This window comes from Lacerta agilis, chromosome 12, assembly GCF_009819535.1.
Source record: "Lacerta agilis isolate rLacAgi1 chromosome 12, rLacAgi1.pri, whole genome shotgun sequence".
Lineage (NCBI taxonomy): Eukaryota > Metazoa > Chordata > Lepidosauria > Squamata > Lacertidae > Lacerta > Lacerta agilis.
In genome coordinates, this window is record NC_046323.1 from 33,027,106 (window position 1) to 33,053,328 (window position 26,223).

General features: G+C 42.7%; 1 protein-coding gene and 1 pseudogene across 2 annotated transcripts in view; one reads left to right on the forward strand and one right to left on the reverse strand.

Annotated features, from left to right (window-relative positions):
• ITGA8 (integrin subunit alpha 8) overlaps positions 1-26,223 on the reverse strand; it is a 118,895-nt gene that overhangs the window by 9,943 nt on the left and 82,729 nt on the right. The window contains exons 25-28 of one of the 2 annotated variants that reach the window (XM_033164906.1): positions 25,544-25,702; positions 23,480-23,602; positions 19,759-19,872; positions 11,599-11,700 (exon numbers count right to left, since the gene is read on the reverse strand). In XM_033164906.1, the coding sequence (XP_033020797.1) occupies positions 11,599-11,700; positions 19,759-19,872; positions 23,480-23,602; positions 25,544-25,702 (498 nt within the window). The remainder of the gene's footprint in view (positions 1-11,598; positions 11,701-19,758; positions 19,873-23,479; positions 23,603-25,543; positions 25,703-26,223) is intronic. The other variant, XM_033164907.1, reaches the window with a different exon arrangement.
• LOC117056213 lies at positions 23,651-23,808 on the forward strand (annotated as a pseudogene).

Sequence of the window (26,223 nt, forward strand, 5' to 3'; positions counted from 1 at the left end):
CCGCCTCTCCGCCGCCTCCCTCCCGCGCTTGCCGCCCCTTGGGAGGGGGGTGGGCGAGCGGGGGGTGAGGGGCGTGGCGCTGGAGCGGCGCGGGGCTCTGCGCGCCCTTCCAGCGCTTCCGGGATGGGAGGCGAGGGCGGCCGGCTCGCGCTACCGCGGCGCTGCTGGGCAGCTCGCGCTGCATCGGGCGGGCGGCCGGCTGCGCGCGGTAGCGCGAGCCGGCCGCCCTCGCCTCCCAGAGCCCCAGCTGGAGTGCTGGAAGGTCGCGCAAAGCCCCGCGCCGCTCCAGCGCTCCAGCTGGGGCTCTGGGAGGCGAGGGCGGGCGGCTTACAGCCCGCCCGCCGGCGCGCGAGTGCCCGCCTGCCCGTGGGGGCGGGGGCGGGTTGGGGAGGAGGAGCCCGGTATGCCGGCGGGCTCGCGGGGGCGCCCCTGGGGCGCCCAGCGCCCTGGCGCACCGCGCCACCGGCTTCTATGGATGAGACGGCTCTGCCGTTGGATGAGAAAACTGTGGAGATGCAAGAATGAGGAACTGGGCCCAGCTGGTGAGCCGGATCCTTATTTTTCCCACCCCTTGTGGGTCAAGTGGGTGGGGCTGCTTACCTACCACAGTTTTGCCTGAAGCCATAGCAACCAGGTGCAGCAAATCTCTTCTCAGCCCAGACTTGGCTGTACTGACTCCCCCCCCCCCATGCCATTTATGATGCCAGGTGCAGGACAGGCAGACATGGCTTGGCCAAAATGGTCTAGCAGGCCAAACAAGGAGGCCTGGTGAGCCTCATTTGTAATAATAATAAAATAATAATAATAATAATAATAATAATAATAATAATAATTTATTATTTACACCCCACCCATCTGGCTGGGTTTCCCCAGCCACTCTGAGCAGCTCCCAACAGATTAAAAACAGAATAAAACATCAAACATTAGAAACTTCCCTAAGCAGGCCCCCCTCCACTGACCTAAGGGGTCGTTGTCATGTTTGCTTTATTTACAAATACAGAAGCAGAGCACAAATTGAGTTGAGAAGGCACCTTCTACAAGAGAGAATATAGTCACCATGCCTTGAAGCCACCAATAACTTCAGTTTCCATGAATTTATCCAATCCCCCTTTAAAACAACCCAGATTGGTGGCCATTACTGCATATTGTGATAGTGGCTTCCATAGTTTTAACTCTGTGCTATATGAAGAAACCCTTTGTCTGTCCTGAATCTTCTCAAAACTGACTTCATTGGATGACCTCAGGTTCTAGTATTCTAACACACAGAGAGAGAAACCTTCTATCAACTGCAGGGAACATGCGGGGAAATATGGTTGGTTCCAGATTTTAAAAAAAGAAAGAAAAAAAAAGCCATCTGTTTTCACTGGCTGTTAACGGAAATGTTTTATTGTATATATTGCTGCCGAAACATTTGTTGGTGACTCCATTGGGTTTGTTTAAACTGATTGTTTTATTATAAACTTTATTTAATGTTTTCATTTTTTTTTTGCAACTGATAAAACTGTATATTTGGTATTGAATGTAAGCCACCCTGGAAAGGTATATAAAGGTAGGTATATAAAGCTAAGTTTAGAAACTTTTGAAAGAAGTGAACAAACATTCCCTATCAATACAATTTTTCACTAGAAACAATCTTTAACAGTCTGGCACAAGAGACCAGGGCCCTGCAGGATTTGGCATCTTTCCGCAGGGTCTGCAAGACGGAGCTGTTCCACCTAGCCTTTGGGTTGGTTTCAGTTTAACCCTGATGTTTCGTTCTTTTGGTGTGATTGGTGGGCTACTTAAAAATGAGGCTGCAGTTTAGATTTAATTTTAAATTGTATTTTAATCTGTATTTTAATGAATTGTTTTATTTTTTTGTTGTGATTTTATTGGTGTTAGCCGCCCTGAGCCCGGTTTGGCGGGGAAGGGTGGGGTATAAATTATTATTATTATTATTATTATTATTATTAGTGTTATTATTATTATTACAATAACAACAGTAACAATAATTCTTCCCCTAAGAACCCGAAGAGACAAAGAGAGCATCACAAGACAGATACATCTGGAGCTACATGTTGGAAATATTTCTCCTTGACACAACTGTACAAGCAAAACAGCTTATCTTGAATATAAACCTGTAACTAATTTCACTCATATCAGTTTTACTTGGGTGCAACACTGGAGTCTAGAATTTCATGTCACAAGATTAAAATAAAAATGAAAATGAAAGCCTGGTATCAGAATAAAGTAATGCAAGCCAGACAACACCACACACTTTTAAACAAAACTTTAAAGCATAAGGGGAAACGGGTATGGGCTCTGTTCGAAAGGAGCAATAGTTGAACAGGGAATCAATAGGTATATAAAGCTAAGGTATCAAGGAAGGATAAGGTCCCAGGAGTAGGGATAGCAAATCTGTCCATTTTGGCTTCTCTCAATTTCTCATTTTTTCCAATCTCAAGTTTAGTTCTCCACATTTCCACATCAATCATGACCTTTTTTTAAAAAAAGTCGATTTTAATGCAGATTTTGCGAAATATGCATTTTATATGCAATTTTACCTAATATACACATTTGTGCAAATAATTCCCCCCCAATACAATGCATTTTTGTACATTCTTCTAACTTATATATGCATTTTTATGCACCCTTTACTGTAGTATATGCATCTTCGTAAACGTTTAAATGGCTGATGAGCTGCATTGCAAAATTCAGAGAAGTGTAAATCTCAAAGGATGCCTGTGTTTTGGTTCATATATTGTTTTGGAAAATGTGAATCAGGAAGGTTTGGCTCTCAATGCAATCTGAATCGAATTTCTCCTGAGGAGATTAATGTTCATTTCATGGTTGCTGGATGTACCACCTAGAGTAGAATAATTATTTTTATTGTGATGGTCTGTGTGGCATTTCTACAGAATGTTGTGAGCCACAAGGCATTTTATCGTTCTGAACCAGAGCTCTGCAAGGTGGGTTAGGCCGAGGCATGACATTGTGTCTATGGCCACCCATGCAGTGATCTTTATGAATGAGAAAAAGATTTTTGCACCTGGACTTCCCATGCGTGGCTCTCAAACCTTTTCTCTTACGTAACTTGGGGCTTCCTGGCCTTCATGATTTTCTGCAGTTTTCTGAACATGCACCTGTTCAGGTTTTTCTCCACTACCTTGAAGACTGGTGATGCTTTCTTAAAGGAGAGAGGGAAGCTATTGTTCTCACAGTTCTGATAAAATGACTCTATTTTGCATGAGAAAACCAGATTTCATGTTGTAAGGCAAGATGGCAGCCAGGCATATTTGGGTTTAAAATATGTATTAAAGAAAGGGGAAATTTGAACAGTTGTCCTCCTTGCTGCTGACTTCTTTATGCCAGATAAACAGGCATTTCTGTTCACTGTTTAGAAGAAATGATAATGGGAACCATGTCAATATTAGATGCTATGGAGACGCTTGAAGCCTTCTGCTATGTATAATGTTTAAATGTTGGTTTTAGATTTTCATGCTGTATTTTATGAGGTGCTGCACTTTATGGACTGTATAAACCACCCTGGGGTCTGGTTAGATAAAGGGCAAGTAGAAAATAACCTATACTAGCTAAAATATTTTGTGCTTTGTCTAATAATCCTTGTCACGGGAAAACACATGAAGTGAGGAGCCACGGCATATACCAGCAAAGTCACTGACCTGTGCACATTGCATGCAGTACGGCAGTAGGAACATAGGAAGCTGCCTTATCATAGAATCAAAGAATTGTAACTAGGATCCCAAGGGTAATCTAGTTCAACCCTCTGCAATGCAGGAATCTCAGCTAAAGCATCCATGGCAAATGGCCATCCAACCTCTGCTTAAAAACCTTGAATGAAGGAGACTCTACAACCTCTCAAAGGAATCTGTTCCACTGTTAAACAGCTGTTACTGTCAGAAAGTTCTCCCTAATGTTTAGTCAGAATCTCATTTCTTGTAACTTGTGACAGACCTTGAGATGTTTGAAAATGGCTATCATATCTCCTCTCACTCTCCTCTTTTCCAGGCTAAACAAACCCAGCTCCTTCAACCGTTCCTCATAAGGCTGGTTTCCAGACCCTTGATCATCTTGGTTGCTCTCCTCTGCACACACTCCAGCTTGTCAACATCCTTCTTAAACTGTGGTGCCCAGAACTGGACACAGTATTCCAGGTGTGTCTAACCAAGGCAGAATAGAGCAGTACTATTACTTCCCTTAATCGGGACACTATACTTCCGTTGATGCAGCCTAGAATAGCATTGGTGTTTTTTATTTTTGCTGCTGCATCACACTGTTGACTCATGTTAAGTTTGTGGTCCACTAAGACCCCTAGATCCTTTTCACATGGCCACCCAGGTGTCCCCCATCTTATATTGGTGCAGCTGGTTCTTCCTGCTTAAGTGCAGAACCTTATACTGATGTCTTTAAACCGAGTCAGGCCATTGGTCACTGTAGTCCAGTCCTGACAACACTGACATGCAGAGTCTCCCCAGGGTTTAAGATAGGAATCTTTCCCAGCCGTACCTACAGAAACTGGTGAGTGACCCTGGGATCGCCTGCACACCAAGCATTTACTCTTAGCACTGATCTATGGTCTTTCCCCACCACTATTGAAAGCGGTGTCATACACCAATCTGGAGAAATGTGTTAAAACCCTTTTTCACTTAGCACAGATGATTGGAAAAACTACTGGCATTCGTAGAAAGATGGTTGCAATGAACTAAGGGCAAAGAGACAGAAGCGTCTGCCAACTGCGTTTGTGCACGCCCAAGCATAGTTGCAAAGCGGACCACCTGTTATTCCCAGAGAGCATTTTATTTATGACTTCATGTAGGTGTTCGTTCTTCAACTTGGATGGGCCCACTATTTTCTCATGTGGTTTTAGGTTTAATACAAGGCTGTGAGCCTAATGCCAGTTCAGAAGTGCTTTATCTCTTTTTTATTGCGGGGGTGGGAGGGAATGCAAAGGATAGAGAAACTTTGAGAGATAGGAATGAAGTTGCTCAACTGATATTCCTTTGCCCATCCTTTTATCTAAGGTGGTCAGTGATGCAGCTGTGGAGCTTTTAATGCACACCATATGGTGTTTCTGGCAGAGCCCTTGTGACACAGACTGCCTGTCTCACATGGCCAAAGAGCTCCTTATGCTTAGGAGAACATTTCTCTATCGAGGTAAGAAGGAGAGGGCACATGTTTTCCACAATATCAGTTGCAAGGGACCTAGAAGCTGCTTTGAAACGGGTCAGACTGTTGTCCAGCTCATCTAATATTGTCTACTTTGAACTGGTGGTGAAGGACCAGGAATGAGACCTTGGTGTCAACAGTAGATAGCTCAATGAAGATGTCAACCCAATGTGTGGACGGCTGTGAAAAAGGCAGATTCCATGTTAAGGATCGTTAGGAAAGGAATCAGAAACAAAACTGCCAATATCATAATGCCATTAGGTAAATCTGTGGTGCAACCACACTTGGAAGACTGTGTATATATATTTCTGGTTGCAACCACACTGCTCAAGGTGATACATAGATGGAGCCTAGTTTTAACATCATTACTTTTAGTGGCCTTCTGTCGCTTCCTGCAGGGGTTAAGCCAGGCACCCCCAAACTCGGCCCTCCAGCTGTTTTGGGACTACAGCTCCCATCATCCCTGACCACTGGTCCTGTTAGCGAGGGATGATGGGAGTTGTAGTCCCAAAAAAGTTGGAGGGCCGAGTTTGGGGATGCCTGGGCTAAGCGCTATGCATCACAAAGGTGCAGAAAGCTGTGAAGCAAGCACTGCACAAAGGCAAAACTCTTGGTTCCTTTTCCACAGGATAAAAGTTAGGAAGCATTACCAGGCTGGAAGGTGAATGCCGACCTGAAGATCACCTTGAACACACACACACACACACAGAGAGAGAGAGAGAGAGAGAGAGAGAGAGAGAGAGAGAGAGAGAGACAGACATTGTAGAACAAACTTTGTAGATTCAATACACTTCTCAAATCCTCACCGATTATCTTTTTTGTTAAATTGGCATCTGAATGGCCAAACTCTGACCTATCTATCACAGAGTTTCAGTAGCTTTAGGCTTACAATAAATGAGCTATTCTTGTAGTGCGATTGGTGCTTGTGTGTATAATAGGCCCTTTCTCTGATCTTTAATCATTTCTGCTTAGAGGGGTTGAAAGATAATAAATTACTCTTTACTTGTTCTGCATGTTCCTCTCAGGCAAACATTTGCCATTTTTTCTGTTTTGAAAAAGGGTCCAAATTAGTAGATAAAAGCTCCCCTGAATTTAGACTCAGAATTAATATTGACACTTCCGGCGGCGACGCCATCGCGGAGCGGTCGTGGGTTGCCTCGGCTGCGAGGCGACCCAGTCTGTCCCGGGGGTTGGAGCCCCGCCACCGCAAAGCGGGGCTCCGGTGGGGTGCGGGAAGAGCGTCCCGCACCCCGGGCTCCCCGGCTGTGCCCACTATGGCTCTGAACCCTTCCCTCGCTCCCCCTATAAAAGGGGGAGTGGGGGTGAAGGGACAACGGAGCCGGGCTATAGGGGACATGCCCCAACCGGGACGTGGAGCGGCGGTCACCCCCGCGACGAGCGTCAATGTTCTACCTGTCAAGTTTGGAATTAAAGAAACCCGGTGGCCGTGAGTAGTGGATTGGACTCGTTTTTGTACTTTTTTAACGACCCGGGTGACATTTGGAAAGGAAGCCTGCCTCCCTCCCTTCGGGGGATAGAAAGTAACCAGTTTAAGAGACTGCTGTTACAGTGATGGTTACAAAGTATTTGAATTTTGACAAGTGAGACTTCTTTGATCTCCCTTTGGGGAATAAGTCTGTGGATAATATCTCTTTTTAAAATCTGTGGTTCTTGCACCCTGGATACAGGGAAAATGGCTGCGAAAGATTGTGATTGAGTGGAAAGTTACTGGCATTAAGATGGAGAAGTCTGAAAATCGAAACTGTAATTTGACACCTATGCCCGCTTCTGCCATGCTGGGTTTTGTTTTCGATCTGGTGATGAACTGTGAGATGAGTGATGAACAAAGGATTATTATACTGAGACTGGAACTGCTCAACCGAAAATTGGAGATATTGAACCGGGACATGTCAGAAAAGATATATCCCACAGAGGAGACTTTACAAGAAATGGCTGCATTGGAAGGGAGCCTTGGCATGGAACTGAAGGGGATGATTGAAGAACAGGATGGAATGGTCTGGCGACTCTGGAAAAATGAAACGTCCTTCGGGGGTGGCAGACCCAGGACGAGGAGAATTGTTATATCTAACTCTCGAGGTGAGAGCCCGGGAGCGTCGGTGAAAAAATTGTGTCTACAAATAAAAGAGGAATGGTATGGTGAACCGGAGAAGCTGGAAGAAGAGGATTTGCGTACCCTGAAGCTCTATGCAAGGACTGTTTTGGTTTTTGTCTGGATCTGTGGACTTGTAAGGAAAAATGACACTTCGAGGAGCGGCTCTGGAGTAAGACGACTAAAGAAAATGGACAGAAGGGGGATAGGGTGAACTGTATTAACGGTAAAAAGAAAAAATGATAAACTATGGTAACCTGAAACCGGCGTGTCAAGATTTTAAGTTTTTGGACTAAGAAAAGAGATATTTAAATTTTTGTTATTAACAGCAGTTATAGAGAAAGAGGATATTTGCTGTGATTTATATTGAGAATAATGTGTTAAGAACTAGAATTTTGTGTGGAATTAATATGAAGTCACAATATGATTAAATTTTTGTTAAGTTAGTTTTGGTAAATTTTTGCATGTTATAAAACAAGATTAGATGTTAATTCTTTATATGATGTTATTAAAGTAATATTTGGTATTAGAAACGAAGGTGAAAGGCAGGGGAAGTCTGTGCCAAGATTCGATCAAGATCTTTTTTTGATGATATAAGAAGAAGAATTATTGGTGTATATGTATTTGTCTATTTTCAGTTAGGTGTTGGGTTAATGTGGGTGTTTTATTTGTTTGTTGTAAAAATCAATAAATTCTTATAAAAAAAACAGAATTAATATTGACATGTGTGTTTGCATATTATAACTCCCTTGTATAAATATACTTTGCAGGGAGAGCAAGCATGTTTAAAAGAAATGTGCCTGAACACTGATTCTGTAGAAGCATCCCATCAGAGAGAGGTTAGAATTTAACTTTTACTTAGAGAAGACCTATTGAAATGAATGGATTTAACTTAGTTGTGTTCATGGATTTAACTTAGTTGTTTCCCCCCCTTTCCTCCCTGGATTTAACTTAGTTTTGTTTCCCCCTTTCAGCGGCTTTTTTTGCCGCTAGGCTCCCTGAGCAGAGCTGGGGAATGGAGAGGGGTGGGCCAGTGAGGGGGGTGTCACCCCTCCTCACTGGCCCGCCCCTCTCCATTCCCCAGCTCCGCTCAGGCCAGGGAGCCCAGCGGTGAAAAAAGCAGCTGAAAGGGGGAAAGCCCCCTTTCAGCGGCTTTTTTCGCTGCTGGGCTCCCTGGGCGGAGCCGGGCGGGCCAGCGAGGAGGGGCATCACACTTGGCCTGGGCGGAGGCATCACTCTGTGTGCATGTGTCGTGACGTCATGCGCACAGAGCGATGCCCCACCCCCGGGGGTGCTGCTTGGCTTGCCGCCCCTGGCAGCCAAGCGGCTCGCTACGCCCGACTTTGGACTTTACTTTCAGTTGACTATAATTATAGTATTTCAAGATCATCCTCTATCTTCTTCCCCAAATGGCAATTACTTAAATCTAGTCTGATTATATTGAAAACTCTGCTTTGTATGCAGGAGGTCCCAAGTTCAATCTCTAGCATCTTCAGGTAGAGCTGGGAAAGACTTCCTACCTGAAACCCCAGAGAATCTCTGCCAGTCAGTGTGGACAATACTGAGCTAGATGGACCACTGGTTTGACTCAGTCTGAAGCAGCTCTCTATGATAATTTGTACCAGCCACTGGGGAACAACAGTGGTAGAGGGCTATGGCCCTGATTTCCTGTTTGGGTTTTTCCATAGATCATTGGTGGCGAACCTTGTCCCTCCAGAGTCCATGTCCAATGGTCAGGGATGATGGAAGATGCAGTTCAATGCCCAGAGGGCCAGAGATTCCCTGTCACTGTCACAGACAACAGGCTGGCCACTAAGGGGAACAGGATGCAGGACTAGATTGGTTTGACAAAGCAGGTCTCTTCTGGCACACAACTGCAAGTAATCCATAATGCATGCAATGAACACATTCATGCACGAGACAGACACATGCAGAGATATGACAGCTAACTGAACTTCCAAGTCCACAGACAATATACCTTGGAATACCTTCCTGAAGACTACAGGGGAGGGAAATCGCCTTCATGCCCAGTTGGAAAAGTTGGGCCTCTGGTATGATTTAGGAAGAATCTTATTACACTTTAATCCTGGGACAACAGGCCCTGAATTAATTAATGTCAGCTTCTGATTTTATGTCGCAAGGGGTGGTCTAGGTTGAAGTGAGTTGAAAGGGAGTCAACAACCCCTGACAAGATCAGGAGTTCTTGGCTCCTGACTCATTTTCATTCATCAAGGGGTCATACAAACAACAGCAGGGCTGTTTTCTCTAGAGCGTGGAATTGTTCTGCAGATAAGTGGTGCCTTGTGAATGACACAAGATAGCAAGGTTGGTTGACAGAAACACTGGAGCTTCTTGTTCATGTATTTCAGGATAACAACCTTGTCCTGGCCATCGCCAATACTCAGTTCTGTAAGCACAGTGTAAGTAGCAAAAAAATCAAGTATATGTGGTCATCATTCTGGATGATGATAATGTTGAAGCTTTAACGAATTTCCAAAGTCAAGGCGAGTTCTTAACCATGATTCTGTAAAACCAGTGTAAGTAGCAAAACTTCACACAGATAGGATCATCATTCTGAGTGATAACATAGTAGTGTTAAAGAATTTCCAAATTTTGTACTTACTTTGACTCTTGGTCTTCCAAACAAATCCTCCTAGACAAACACTGAATCCATGACTGACTGATTTCAGGGGGGAAAGTACTGCTAACAGAAACTTCAAAAGAACTTCTGCCTACAGCACATCAAGCTGCAGGGTTGGCAAACCTCCATTGCCAATGGCCAGATTTAGGAGGACATAAATGCACTACCATTTTTCAAGAGTTTACAGTTGCTGTTTTGGGCATCTGGCTGTAAATCAGCTCTGTGGAATAATATGCTTCATTCTCAAGTAGTACTGTAAAAATGCTTATCTGATTATTCAGTATATCATAGGAGATCTGTTGAGAACAGCAGGCGATCACCTGTGGCAGAGCGCAATTGAACAGCTGGGAGACAGTACTCAGCAGCCATTTTGAGTAACATGTGTTTCTGCTACAAAACACATGCAAAGTGGGTGGGGGAAGCAGAAAGAGCCGGGATTTATCTTTGACTGTGGTATCTTTGAACCTCTTTGGATGAGCAATGAATATTAAGGATCAAAACGTTCTCCTTTTGAGCCTAAAGGTAAATCATCCCAGTACAGTAGGCATCAAAGAGAGAAGCCAGTCATGAACTAGTCAAAAATTCCTGTCTATTGGCTGAACTCCTCCCCATCTGCATATACTTTTCTCATTATGGTGCTAGTCCCGCTGTATGGGGGAAAACCACTCTTGTTCAGTGTGCACAATCACTTTTATTTCTTCTTAATCGCTTTTCTTTTCTCATAGGAATAAAAAAGACTTATACAGTAATACTTTTCTGTAACTGCTTAATAACTGAAGGAAAATGAAAATGCCCTGAATATTTCACATAGGTCTAATTATATGAATATATATGAAATATATATATTATATTAAATATTTTTATTTGTGTGCGGTGCAAGAACTATATCAGAATCCTGCGTCTTATATAGAAAGCACAAGAGAGCCCATGAGGAAACAACAATGCATAAAGTTAGCAGGTTGGGAGGCATGAAACTACGAAGAGCTGAGGTTTGCTTGCTGCCACATTCCTTCTCCAAGCAGAAACGGGAAATGAGACCTCTACCTCATTATGACTGAGTAAAGATGGGTCAAACCGTATTTAGCACGAACACATAAATCAATCATAGAAGCCTAGGACTACAAGCACAAATCTGTCGTTCTGGAGTAATCTTACCATTTCCAAAGGGCCTAATCTTGTGGTAAACGGCAGCAGAGAGCCACAGTTGTTTGGCCTCCCTGCTGCAGGGCTGGCGGACCTGTGACCCTTCACTTTCTGTTGGACTGCAGCTCCCATCAGGCCCAGCCACCATGGCCAATGGCCGGGGATGGTGGAAGTTGCAGTCCAGCAACATCTGGAGGGCTGCAGGTTCGCCATCCTTGCCCTAGCCCTACAGACAATCGCTGCAGCAGGTTCCCATTCTTTAACTGTATGGACTGAGTTCTGTCTAAATTAACCCATTCCCCCTTCTAATCATCGTTATAACAGAAACTCAGCTGCACAGCAAACGTTACATTTTATTTTAAACTCTCTCACACAAATAACCTTTAAATAGTACTCAGAGGATGGACCTGTACAAGAAACACAGGAAGGACTTATCTTGGATTTCCCATCTATAAATATTTCATACAGCAGCAACCAGGATGACCAAACAATGCACGTGTTTTGCATCAGTGTGTTATTTGTTTTCTGTGCTACTCACTGCTATGCTTCCTTCAGGGAGTTTTGTTGGCTGAACTTTGTACGGCATCTTCTTTACTTCGAATGACACATTGACAGAAAGAGAGTAGTGGTCATTTTTCCTCTGGAACAAAAAAAGAAATACAGACAGAGGTTTTCAAATGATGTTTTGATTAGTCTGAGTTATCAGTTTGATCTCCCTTCTCATGTTATAGAAATAGTATATACATGTGCTATACCATGTTCCCCATAATAGCTGCATTTGCACAAATTGTGGCTTCATAACAAGCCAGGCTATGCACGAGTTCCATGTAAATCATGGCTTACTGTATGTCCAGGCTTGTTTGGAAGTCGTTGACAATAGTTTCCTGGTGTGCACAGAGTGGGAAGCTATGGTTCACAGTGGCTTCCTGGTTTATTTCCCCACTTGAACTAATGTTTGCCTTGTGAATCCTGGCTTGTTTGGATACCATTAACCCTAGTTCTAAATTAGCACCTAACAAGAAGCTATGGTTAACTGCAGCTTCCTAGTTTGTTTTTCCGCCATGTGCAAAGGGGGTTAGGAGAGAAGGAAATGCATGCCAGGGATGATTAATCCAGGATTTGATCATGCAAACCAAGTCTATAGCCATCTTTCTTTTGATCAACACCCATAGTGTACATCAGCCTTTGCCAGCCTGGAGCCCTCCAGATGTTGCTGGACTCCAACTCCCATCAGCCCCACATGGCCAATGGTCAAGATGGATGGGAGTTGTACGCCAACAACATATGGAGGGCCAGTTTCCTCAGCCCTGTTCTAAAGCTTCCAATGTTTCTTGAAACAAGATTCTTTTCAGGGATGTACTGTATGATATATTTCCCAATTTCCTTCAGAGACAGAAACTGAAATGAACATTTTGGTTATTTATCTAATATATTTCCCACCCTTCCTCCTGAGCATCCAGGTAAATCCTTATGGATTATAGAGGGAAAATCCGGAACCTCATCCACCTGTGATGTAGATCCTGCAGTCCTCCAAATATTGTTGTACTACAACTCTCGCAAACCCTGACCATTATACATGCTGGCTGGGTCTGATGGGATTTGGAGTCCAGGAATATCTGGAAGGTAACAGATCCTCCATCCCTCCTATACACACTTTCCTTGGAGTAAGTTCCACTGAACTCAGTAAGGCTCTTTTCTGCTCAGACACGTATGGGACTGGACTGCAAGGGTTTCATTCTCAAAAGCTGCTCCATAGTTTGGCACCAGCAGCTCGCAGACTTGTTGAGTGGCCGAGGAATGAATTGGCACAGCATCTGAATTATCCTAACAATACAATCCAAACACAGTTTTTGGCTGAATCCACATGGAAATTTCGCTTTCATGACAATTAGAATCACAACAGGCTCATGATGAAGTTTACTTGGTAACTTTAAAAGGGGGTGGGAGAAGAAGAGACCTCGGTTTCTATTCTTCTGAAAGTATACTTCTGATCAAAAACAAACACAATACTCCCTACTTTCGGACGCATTTTAAGACGATGGGAACGTAATTCAGAACACACAGCATTTCCTATTTTGTTATCATATCAAATCTTGGTTTCAGCTTTGGCAAAACTCCAGTTCTGAGACTTCATTGCCCACTTTATACCCCACACCTGGGAAACTCTCCTTTGTTTCGAAGGAGGGTCTCCCTTCTCTGCTCCACAACCAACAGATTCTGGAGCTCATTGTGTTATAACTTTTTCAGTGAGGCCAGCATTCTCATCTCACCAGTGCAAAGTGTTTATATTCTTTGGAATTTCCGGCAGCATAAGCTTGCTCCCCCCACCCCACCCCATTATGTTAGGGATACTTTCTGCCATTGCAGCTGCTGTTCAGAGCAGGCCTCCTTAAGTTATGTTATCTCTCATCAGAGAAGAGGATTTATGAGTACACTAATCCCTGACCTATGCACTGGAAGGAGGGCCTTATACAAACCACACTCTCATTTGAAGGGGCATGTGCTTTTGAGAAATGTGCCATTGTTCCCCAAAGCTGAGAGCTAATTCTTTGCTTTCATTTTAGTAACAAGAAGCCAGCTAAGCAACTCTCACTGAATTTAAGTATTGGCAACAACATCGGTGGTTTCTAAACATTTTGGGGCCAAAGAAATAACGAAGGGAAGCCTTCTAGACCTGGGGAAGGAGAGGGTGATCCAGGAGGGGTGGCTGTGAAATACTCTGCTTCAGTGTAGCATCATCTCCCATCCATACGACAGTGTATGTAAGGAATGGGCCATAAGCAATGCTGAGCCAAAACTGTCTTCTACGTTGTTTTCCCTTTCACAATTGCCAAAAATCAGCTGCCTAGGTGGTGTAGCAATAGCTTCATTGTTTGGGAGTGCACCTTGAATATCCCAGAGTGAGTATATATATATTTCTAGGAATCAGTATGTTTGGGGTTATGTATGTACCAAATTTCCAGGCTTTCTGGTGGTTTGTCAGGAAGCAATGAGCAACTTTGATAATCCCACCAGACCCCAGTGTTTTAACAAATATAATGTCCGCATTGTAACTTATAAATCAGAGACCATCCTGTGATTCCCAGGTTTGGTCCATTCTGTAATCACGAGGTTTCAACCTAAAACAACAATTCCCATTCCAATACATGACCTCCTACAATGTATTTGTGTATCTCTTTCTTAGATCTTTCCCCTTCTCTGTTGTTTACAGCTACCGAATCCCCAGATGATATCAAACATGTTTAATATTATTCCCCAAGTGTATGACCATAACATTTTTGCGCTGTTCAGTCTCATTCCATTTCTATTACTTGGGTTCAGGAGGTCATCCCATTTGCCCCGTATAATTTCTTGACCTCCATCTGTAGTAATAATACTGCCTCCCTATTTGAGGTTATCAGCAAATGTCATCAATGTACTCCTACTTCCCTTGTACTTCCATTCCCAAAAATAAAATGGGTCTCACACTTGTCCTTAAGGAGCTCTATTAATTACTCGCCTTCAACTTAAAAGTCTACTTTTTGCTCCCCCCTCTTAACAAACTCCTAAACATTTTATACACAAGTTTTCCGTTCTGATTGGTTACCCTCTATATACTATTGCATAAACAACTATATACAACTTTTAGAAGACATCTGAAGGCAGCCCTGTATTGGGAAGTTTTGATGTTTTATCATGTTCTTATATTTTGCTAGAAGCAGCACAGAGAGGGTGGGGATCATTATTATTATTAACCAAAATATTAATTTATAGTTCTGCTGTATTTCCTTTGGGAAGCAATTTGGCTAAAACTCTTAAAACATAAATTTTATTTGACCAAGAATTAGCTATTTGAAGAATGAAGAAAGGCTGTTTAATGAACGTATATGAATATGGCAGTCTTCAAAGAGTCTAGTGCAGCATTAAAATCTTGGCTATAAGATCCTATAAAGACTCTGCCTTTCCACTTTTTCCAAATTCTGGAGAGTGTTCATTCCAAAAGCTTACATTAAGCAATTCAGCACCCCCAACCCCAGGGAGCATTATATGCTCATCTGCTCACATCCAAGCAAGCTACTAAACATACAGCACTGCATGCAATTTATAGAGAGATTTTGAACGGAGAGCATATCCTGTCTTCCTCATTAATTTGACATTATCAGACCGTGAAGCGATACCCCACAGTGTCTAACTGATGGATGAGCAGTTAAGGGAATTAGCCATTTCCAAAGGCCCTCTACACTACATACATCAACTTAAAAAATAAAAGCTTTTTTTCACTGCAGTGTATGTTCTCTTCCAATGCTGAGCCTGCTTTACTAGCAGCAACTCCACCACATGGTATTTCCTGGGGATTAACATCTGCCAGGACTTTTTTTTTTAAAAGTTGAACTGTGCCTTGGGCCACTGCATCCTCTCAGTTGCTTCTTAAGCTCCAAGACGTACTCTGGAGTTCAATTTCGACCACTGAATGGAATCTGAAAGTGGGATGGGGGGATGGTACAATGTCTCATTTCAATACCCAATTTCAGACCTTCTAAGTGTCCCTATTTTCCTGGATTTACAGAAGCCATCCCAGTTTCCGATTTGATCCCATAATGTCCCACTTTTCCTTAGGACGTCCTTATTTCCATTGGAGAAATAGTATTGGAGGGTATGGAGTTATGCGACCCCCAAGCCAAGGAGATACGTAATTATACAACCTTTAGAAGACATCTGAAGGCAGCCCTGTATAGGGAAGTTCTTTAATGTTTTTATGTATGTTGGAAGTTCTCCCATCTGCTTCCCAAAGCTGGGCAAGTGCTAACTAGGCTATGGGAAGAAGGAAGGAGGATTCTAGGACCTTGTCAGAGCCCTCATGCCTCCTTCCTGAAGTGCATACGAGACTTTGGGAAGGGGGCACCAAGGTGCCCTCTTGGCTTGGCGCCCTGTGAGGGGGGAACTGGTTGTGATGCCCTAAATCTACCTCTGTCTGCATGTATTCAGCTGAATGCAAGCAGATGCCTCATTGCAGATGTTTGCACTACCTCTAAATGCGTTGACATTGAGTAGGCAGGACCTAGTATCATAGAATAAAAGAATCATGGAGTTGGAATAGGCAGCTGTTCCTTACAGAAATCAAACCTGCAACCTTGGTGTTAATAAGCATCATGCTGTAAGCAACTGAGCTACCCACCTGTTGAAGCAGGGGCAGTTGCCCTTATCCATGTATTAATGGGTAGCATGTTGCTAGAACAAATATAAAACGTGTTTCCTCCCACCCTCTTCGGCACTGTGATCACAGAGCTATGTTCCAGTGGTTCAACGATCTAGAGAGCTTCATGGTCTTCACCTACAGTTGTACTTGTATCTTTATCACTCTCAGGAGGACCAACACCCTCACCTAGGTATGTTCAAACATATACCTTCTATTGGAGTGTTGAAAATTCTGACCCTTAGAGTTCTGGCAAATGAAAAACAGATGGGTGCCTGGATTCAAAAGAGTTAAGCACTTCCAACGCACTCTGAGAACAGTAACTGCCTGCATACTGGCCAGACTCATGCAGAGGTAATTTGGAAAGCACATCAACCTCCTGGCCCACCTAAGTAGTGAAAAACAATTTAACAAATTCTTGGTAGGTATGTTGATGGATGATGGTGCCTGCTTTGGTTCCAATGAGGCACAACAGCAGAAGTCAATAACCTGCTCCAACAGATACAGGGGTGGAGGCCAAGCAAGGCACATAAGGACAAAAAAGAGAGAGAAAGCGAGAGAAACATGCATCTGGTTTGCAGGTGGGAATGTTGAAAGAGGAGAAAGAAAATACATTATTTTAGCCAGTTGGAACAGTTGACTGCATCAATTGGGTTCCTATTTTCCTCTCAAGAGGATCTGAATGATGTTCCAGCATTTGAAACTATATTGGCTACTGCACCAGAAGAGCCAGCCCCAGAGAACTTCATCTTGCTGAGTTATGTCTGAGGGAAAGCCGTCCCTTTCAGGAGGGAATACAAGTTGCTTGGAATTACAAGTGGAGAGAGTGCTATTGCCCTTGGATCCTGCTTCCGAGAGGCTTCTGGTTTGGCCACAGTGAGAACAGGAAGGTGCACTAGATCCTTTGGCCTGATCCAGCAGAGATCTTCTTATGTTCTTCTGGCAATGCCATAAACCTTCTTATAAGGGACAAAAAATCCATGTTCCTTAATTGAGGTCTTGTGGTGGTTCTGAACTTTGCTCCCCAAACTGAAGCACGCTGTGAAACAACATTTTCTGATCATGTTATTGTAATAATGTTAGTCCTGCTTCACTGAAAAGAGGGAGAGGGTACACCTCATTTCCTCTGATGTCTGGCACATTTAGGTGGAGGAAAGTGAGAAATGTGCTGTTGCCATTTAAACACACACTTTGGGAATTCATTAGCACTCCTTCCCAGCTTGAGATCCAACTAGCAGGAACCAAGAAAATGACCCCGAACAAATGCCATGTAATATAAGCAATACTTCACTCCGAGATTATTATTTCAAAAATTGCATTGTGAGAGATCATTGCACACAAATGTTGTTTGTAAAAGGTAGAGCAGTGTCAAACAAGTTAGGGGCAAACTACACCAATGATTTATGTTCAGAAAATAAGTTTCTGGAGCTGCTCTTTTGAATGTTGAAGGAGTTGCCTTATCATGTCCTTCTCCATATCTTCTCAACTCCAAATCTCCCTGAAAGCAGCTCTGAAATGTAGGGGGTGGAGAAAATATTAAACATCCCTCCCCCTGCTGCTTCCCTATTCAAAATCACAGCTTCCTGAAGTTGCTGTTCAGGGCATCAACCCATATGTTTGCATGCAAAGTACAGTTTACCTCTTTGACTAGAGTTTATTTTATAAACACATCAGATATGTGATAAATTACATAGATGGAAAGCTAATAGAAGCCATAGTGGAAACACAACGTAGTCTTTCCAAATAAGGCTATTTCTTTTTTTGTATGAATTAGGCAATTGATGATTTGCTGGTTCAGCAAGGCTGACTACAAAATTTAACATATGTTCTTGTTTGCATCCAAGCTTTGAAGGAAAGCCAGAAACTATCCTGTCCTTTCTTGGCTCTGATTCAACTGCCTTCGTTATCTTTGTTGGCTCATTGGGAGACCTTAGGCTGCTTGTTTACCCAAACATGTTTAATCATCTCGCTTCATATTACTGCAGTTTGTGATAACATTTTAGGCTTTAAGGCGGCAGACTACAACTTGCAGTGAAGCAGATGTCACTTTAATATTTCAGAAAGTTAGAAAGTCGTTCAATTATTATTATTATTATTTTTAAAAACTATATAATTTATTCACTCTTTGAAATGAAACATGTGTTCTTTATTCCCCCAAAATGAATCACAATGGATTAAATACTCGGCAGGATTACACTTTTGTATCTGGAAGGAGAAGCTGGTGTTCTATTATTTTGTTTCATGTCATATTGAACGACATAGGGTTGTTTGAAGGAGAAGAAAAGTGCTTCTCTTTTTAAAGTTCCATTATCAGACATTTTGCACAGATAGTTGGTTAGACAGGCAACTGTGTAAGGCAAATTTGGGGGAATCGGATATATTCATTCAAGTTATGTGATCCCTGAAGCACTTCAGCTTATGCAGATGAGGGCAATTCTGGCTGCCTCAAAAGGAATGTTGCTGCTGGATCTACCTGTATGACACAGGTCTCTGCCAGTAGTGGATGCTGTGGTATGGCAGTACTCACCTGAACTCCCAACAGCTGAGTCACTGCTGCTTACTGAGAGGAGAAGGGGTGCACTGGTGAGATGAGCGCAGTGCAAATGTGCCGGCAAGAGTGCCAGGTTGGAACTGCTGGTGGTGTTTGCACCATGCTGACCTCCCTGGCCCACTTCAGAGGCTTAGCTGTTGAGAGGGCAGGTGAGCACCACCAAACCACTACAGCATCTATTACTGGTCCCTGAGTCTTTCCTGAGGATCAGTGAGAGCCAGCGGATAACTGGAAATAAGGGTCACTTGCCTTTCCCCAATTATTTCAAGGCAACGTCACACGTTACATTGAGTATGTCCTAGCGTGCTGTTTACAGGGAAACGCGAGTGGAGAATTCGTAAACATTTCCCTCAAAGGGTGGGGCTGAGATTGTATTCCCCAAACAGTTAAGTTGTGCCCACACCATCCAGAAACCTCAAAGGTTTCTGAATGGCACAACCCAGAGCAGCTTGTCACTAGCAAAAGGTGCAAGTGAGACAATTGACTGTCTCACCTTGGAATGAAAGGGATTCCCAAAGGTATTTCAACATTGGTTAGAAAGTTGAAATGTGGCACATACAAAAGAGGCATGCAGATAATGCTAAAAACTGAGTTAGGAAATTTACCCCAAGCTTGAGACTTGGCCCTCTGGCATGGAGCAAGTCAAGCTGCACACAGAAGGGAAGACCCATGTTCTGAAGTTCAGTTTCACCTTTACACGCTTGAATTGGGGTTTGATCGGAGGAGATGAGATTTCTAGTATCATTCAGGCCCAGGACAAGGATGGGGAACCTATTGCTCTCCAGATGGTGTTGCACTACAGCTCCCATCATCCCCAGCCATGTGGAGGGCTGCAGGTTTCCCTACTCCAGTCTAGAAGCAGCCTGTAGCTATGATTTCAGAAGCCAGAGGGAAGCTTCATTTTGCAGTACATAATACACATACAATACACAAAACTGAAACATTTCCTAATATTTTAGCTTGCATTTTCTTACCTGTAGAAATGTTGAAGCCCACAAACGAGACCGTATTTTCAGTGCAGCACTTTTCCCTCTTTCTAAGAGTCCCACTGAACAAGTTATCATCAAGCACTCCACATTTGTGCAGTTCTGTACAGGAAACAATATGGCATTCTAACTATCTTTTGGGATCTAGACAAATGCATTAACAAACAGTGTGTCCTGCATGCAATGTGCACTCGCAGCAAGATGGATTTTCATTTTTGGAAAGGAAAAATAGACTGAATTTGTGTTTAAAATAAAAAATAAATAAAATAAAAATGAATTACTTAAAATGCATATATAGTCATAAGAATTGAATCTATGTTTCCTTGGAGACACTTGTATAGAACCTAGGTCTCCGCAGTGGAGAATTTGCAGATTTCATTCAACACAATACTCTGGTGGTTTCATTTTTTTAAAAAAACCAAAATCCTATGTACACTTAAAAAATGAGGAAACAACATATTTGAATTTTACTTGGGGTTGAATTTTAGTGGGGTCTCCATTATGGTGGACTCTAATGCACCCCTTGGGTGAAAACCTTGTGTGTGAAAATCATGAAACATACATGGATGGGTCATCTAACCGGCTTAGTTAGGCTAAGACTACTGATGAGGTTTATGATAAGAATTATCAGTAATGAGGTTAGTTAATGACACTGAGAACTGATCAGCTGGAAGTGAGGATCAATTGAAGGGCACAAAGGAAGACACCTGCAACATGCATACATACATATATTATGGCACAATAAAACCAAGTTGTAAAGCTTTCATGCTATCCCTGACTCCCCCAACACTGAAATTGACACTGTAATGTTAGAGCTCCTCCAAGCATCTTTTTTTTTATTGCAGTCATGATGATTTGTGCTCAGGAGTGGTCATATGCGAACTAATTGTTTGCACATGCAAAGATTTTGGGGGAGTCACACTGCTTCATCCCCAACCAGTGCATATCCTGTAATTTCTTAGTGAAATCCCTTAACTTTTTATACCCCATAAATGTTCTGTTTTCGGTTTGGTCCTGCTTTATAGCCTGTCCAGACAGCAATAATGTGGTAGCACTGGAGAAGAACCGCAGAAGCAGAATAAACCCACCCCTAATGCAGAATTGTTGCATCAAGAACATGTCACAGAATACACCCGCAATAAAACAACAGTCTGGCGAGGCGCTGCATTTCTGTGTAATGATGCTCTTTCTGCACAACTGTATCTTAGGAGAGGGATGCTTTGGATTCCGAACTCCCTAAATGGCAGTGAGAAGTTAAATTTGTACAGAAAAATCACGTGGCGTGACATAGACGTTCAGTTCTCCATGAGAACTGAATGAGAGATTGTCTTTTCTCAACTTGTGTTTTCTCAGCTCCCATCCACTTCCTCAGCAGGGCCTTGATTATACAGAATTTACTGAAAGGCAATGTTTTAGAGGACATGTTTGTTTAGTTTCTCTTATTTAATCACTCTTTAATCTAGCTTGATTTGTTTATCTCTCTGTCTTGTAGGAGCAAGCGAGGTATGTATTATTTGTTCAATTCATAATCGCACTAGATGAAAGAAAGAGTCACATAATGAAAGGCTTCAGCACATATTCCAGGTTTTTTTTCAGATGTATGTAATTTGCATTCTAAGGGTGATTTTGTTGTTAATATTGCAGGAACTGGATGAACTTATAAGCCCAGGATCCAAAGAACCTTGCAATTACTTTTCTGCGCTCACAGGGGTTTTAAACCTCCCCCTCTCAGAAACATAAGACCCTTCCTGCCCTCCACCTTCCATATGGTAACTCTGCTTTTGAAACTCCCCTCCATTCCAAACACTGTTTGGCACTCAGCTTGCTGTTAGAGGGGGAAATATGTCAAAAATTCTACTATGCTAAGGCAAACCCTGTGGCTTGCCAGAAGTTGCTTTTCTGAATCCCAGCCATGGGCTGCAATCCATGGACTTTTATATTACACAAGATTCTGAGCAATTCAATATGTTTGTTCTCCCTCCATGCTGGGGGATGTTCCATGATGTGCACAAGGGAATTGTGCACGGGGGGGGGGCATTCCTTGCCCAAGAAACCAAGGCAGGCTGTCATGAGTGCCCCTAAGTGAGTACTGCAGGGGGATGCTGAGAACAGTGTAAGCAGCAGAGCACAAGATAAATGGTGTGCTCGTCTCTCCCTTTAATCATCTCTGTTCCATACTATCCAAAAGATGACATGAGAAAGAGACACAGTACCAAATGCTGTCAGGCTAAATCCAAGCACAATAGTAGTTGGAGCAAACTACTGAATGAAAGATCTGGTTCTGTTTGTTTTTACTATATAAAATGCAGATCCCACACACAGTTAACATGGAGGCTAAGCATTTGCAGTTGTTGAATCTGTACTGGCAAACAGGCAGGCTAGTCATTGTGAGAGATAACAGATAATGAGGCATTAACAGGTTTTACGGCTGAGTGGTAATATTTTACAAAAGGTGGTCTCCATGGAATTTAGAATACATTTTAGTTTGGCTCTGGCAATTAGAATAAGAAACCAAGGTAACTGTAAGAAGATTGATTTTTCTTATTTACAAATTAAACCCAATAAGTGATTTCTGATTTTTCTCTTGCATTTCTTTCCTAGGGTTGCCATATTTCAAACAGTGAGAATCTGGACAGAAGAGTTGTTGAGCTCTCCCCCCCCCCCATGCATAATCTGAATCCTGCTTCGAATCATTCCCTCTATTTGCAAAATTCAGGGGTGAGTGACAAACTCTATGCAGACAAAATGGCACAAGGGGGAGGTACCAGTAGACTTGGTGCAATCTCAAACTTTGCATAATGAAAAAAAAAACCTAAGGGGGAGAGAAAAAACACCCACCCTAAAGTTTGGGGGGAGGACAACTCACCTGCCCTCCCCCACAAATGAAAGAAATTAAACTTCAAGAAAAAATAAAATGAAAACTTAAATGCTGGTCTTTTTATAAAAAAAATATGGAAGAACTGGTAAACTAATAAGCAGAGTTTCTTGTTGGCAGCTATCCTAGTGTTCAAAAAATAGTATGTGAAAGCTCAAACTGGAGAGGAGAATGGATGGATATGCACTGGCCATGCCCATTTCACCCTGACCTTCCTGTTGCATGTGGGAGGATCTGAAGAGGGGTCCTAAGTGTGTCCCCGTCTGCACTATACCTTTGAAGCAGTATCGTACCACTTTAAACAGTCATGGCTTCCCCAAAGAATCCTGGAAGCTGTAGTTTGCTAAAGGTGCTGAGAATTCCCAGGACCCTCGTTTAAAATCCCTGAAAATGGGGGAAGCCTGGGCAATATGTGAAATTATTATATTTAGATTGTTTTGTTTTATTTAGATGATTTTGGGAAGCAACAGTATCTCTAACCACACATGGTGTCCACCACCTTTGGGTTACTGTCAGAAATTTCATATTCATTTGACCATTTAAAAATTGGTCATCAGGACTGCAGATCTGTGTGCTCAATTGCCAGACGTTCGTTCAGACGAGCCGTAGTTATATGTGGTAGACCATAAACTATTATGTAAGTGTTTCTGCTTCTGGTTCTTTCTCCGTGTAAGAACAGGCAGTTGAAGCTCACAGCATACTCCCCCAAATATGAAGGGAAGTGCAGTTGTCGCTGGTCATACCAACACTAGAATAATAACAGCCCCCCACTCATCCTTAAGACTGCACCCAAAAGTCTTCAGTGTGCGGTACTGTGACTTTCATCCATCTCACCAGAACTTTTGCAGAGTTCTTTTGATGCTCCACCACTTTGGCTTCCCTCCGTCCAACATAGTGGGGAATGGAGGAGTTGCGTAAAAAAGCAGCGAGTTCTGGAGTGTCCTCTGGGACAGCAAACTGCAAAGGGAAAGAAGAAAGAGCTGTGAACACAACTCTGCAATTGGCATCGCTTCTCGGCCTTTTGGCTAAGATCAAGTGTAGTAACTCTGCAATTGGCCTCTAACAGAGATCTTGGGTTTGATATTGACTTTTCTTCTTTTCATTTAACAGCTCTACCCTGAGAGCTGATACATTGCCCTCTTCAACTAGCAAGAGGATTAACTACAGCCAGGAAGGATGCTGTAAAATATCTTGTTTTAAAGACTAGATAACAGGATTGGTTTGTTTCTTTTGCCATCTGAGTAACTTTCATGATCATATTTTGCTTTAATTAAACTCCTGGGCCTAGGGTTCCATTTATTGTCATCCAGGCAGAAACTTACTACTGATTTCTAGCTTTTTTTGTACCAGTAAATACTTCTGGAATGATCAGGATCAGGGGTTTTTTGTGGGGTGTTTTTTTTTTTACTTTCTGGGAAATGAATTATTCCAACTGAGGACTTCTGCACTGCAATGTGGGGTGGGGGACCTTTGCATGAACGGCTCCAAATACAACATTTGTAGAATAAATATTAGACCTTACATTTGTTTTGGTTGATATGTCATTTTTTTTGTTCATAATTACAATAAAATTATTTTAGACTCATTTTTTTTATTTTTTTGGCTTCTCTGCAACATAAGGAGGATGTCAACTTTGGAAGAAGCAGAGAGAAATTGTTTTCTGATGTGAGTCGTGCGACTAGAATAAATGTGCAATTTTTCACCAGGGCTGAACAAATTAAAGCAAAACATTATACGGCTCATATGACGACGCTGGCAATAAAAGTGATCCTGGTATTACTCCAGGAAACAAACAACTGGAAAGATCTCGTGGGAGAACAATGAAGATAATAATACAGTTTAGAACACACATCACACACGACAGAAAGAAGAAAAGCAGAAAGAAAAAGGCAGAGCTGGGAGAAGTAAAAAGAGAGAGGCAAAGACCTGCTTCATGTGACAGGGAGGGAGGGGCAGTTTCTCATTTTTTGGAATTTTAAATTCAGTTCTCCACATTTCCACATCACTTTGCAATTATTTTTGGAAGAAAAGTTCTCATGAGGCCGGAGGATCATAGCCCGGCTGTAAGGCGTGAAGGCCGCTCCCTGCAAGGCCTTTTCCGCCGGGCCTAGGGAGCGGGGCCCACACTCACCCAGCCCTACTATGTTAAATATGTTGAGCTCCTTTGTAATGCTTTATTATGAAATCTTTAAGATAATTTTTTGTTTTATTTTCTGTTATGTTGCTTTGACTGTATACTCTATATTTGACTTTTCTTCAGATTGTTTTATTTATGTTTTATTGATTTAATATGCAGTAAACTGCTTTGGGATTTTTCTTGAAAATATAAAGCGGTATAGAAATCAAATAAACAAATAAATGAAACTTCATCAGCATTAAAGTGTGAATTTCTCCTAATATACAATTTTTTTGGTATGCAATTTTGCCCAATACACACATTTTTGTACGCATTTCCTCCCTTAATACATTTATGCATGTTATTTTTCACCAATACGTGCATTTTCATGCATGCTGCTTGGCTTGAGAACTGTGTTGCAAAATTCAGAGAAGCTTTTGTATTTCGAACAATGGCTATGTTTCAGCTCACACATTGTTTTAGAAAGGGGGAATTAGGTGAATTATTTAATTAGCCAAAGGCCTGGAAAGAAGAGGAATGTTTTTGCCTGGCACCTAAAGATATGTAATGAAGGCGCCAAGTGAGCCTTCCTGGGGAGAGCATTCCACAGACGGGGAGCCACTGCAGAAAAGGCCCATTTTCGTGTTGCCACCCTCCAGACCCCTCTTGTGGAAGAGGCACACAAAGAAGGGCCTCAGATGATGATCGCAGAGGCCTGGTTGGAAGTTTGATAAAATAAACAGTTTCTCCATATAGGTGAACCAAGAAACTCCATCCCCTACCTTTACTTCCAAACTATTGATTGCAGAGCTTGTTTGACATTGCAGTGGTCCATGTGTCTGAATGTGAAGGATGTAAAGAAGGAATTCCTTTCTGCTCAGAACTGGCCATTCCACATACAAGACTGTATCATTGATGGCACTTGGCCCAATGTTCTGCAACTATGGAGTAGACACACACAAAGAGGAGAATAAATTGAGCTGGAATCCTGCAGCCCAAGATACAGCTTGTTTGTTCACATCAATTCTGCCCCTTCCCTTCCCAATGTTTTCTGGTGCTTGTTGCCAGGTTGCAGTGGTGTGGCGACAGAAGCAAAAACCAGCTGAATTCCCTTGCCATGCACTTGATTCTACCTAGCAATCCTATGTCCTCACAGCTCTCTTCATGGCATGCCAACATTCTCCTGGGTAACTGCTCACAGCCTATAAATTCTCATGGCCTGTTGTGTAGCTCTTGCGCCAAACAATTTTCTTGCTGGCTCCTCCTTTCAACTCTGGCTGTGTAAACACAGCTGGGTCATTCTTTTCCCAATTGAGATCTAAGTTGGTGGTCAGGAATGATGGGAGTTGGAGTCTGGCAACATCTGGAGAGTCACAGGCTCTGTATTCCCATTACACAGCCCTCCTCATTCCCTAATGCCCAGTGATGTTTTTCACAGGGCTCACACACCCAACTGAGTTCT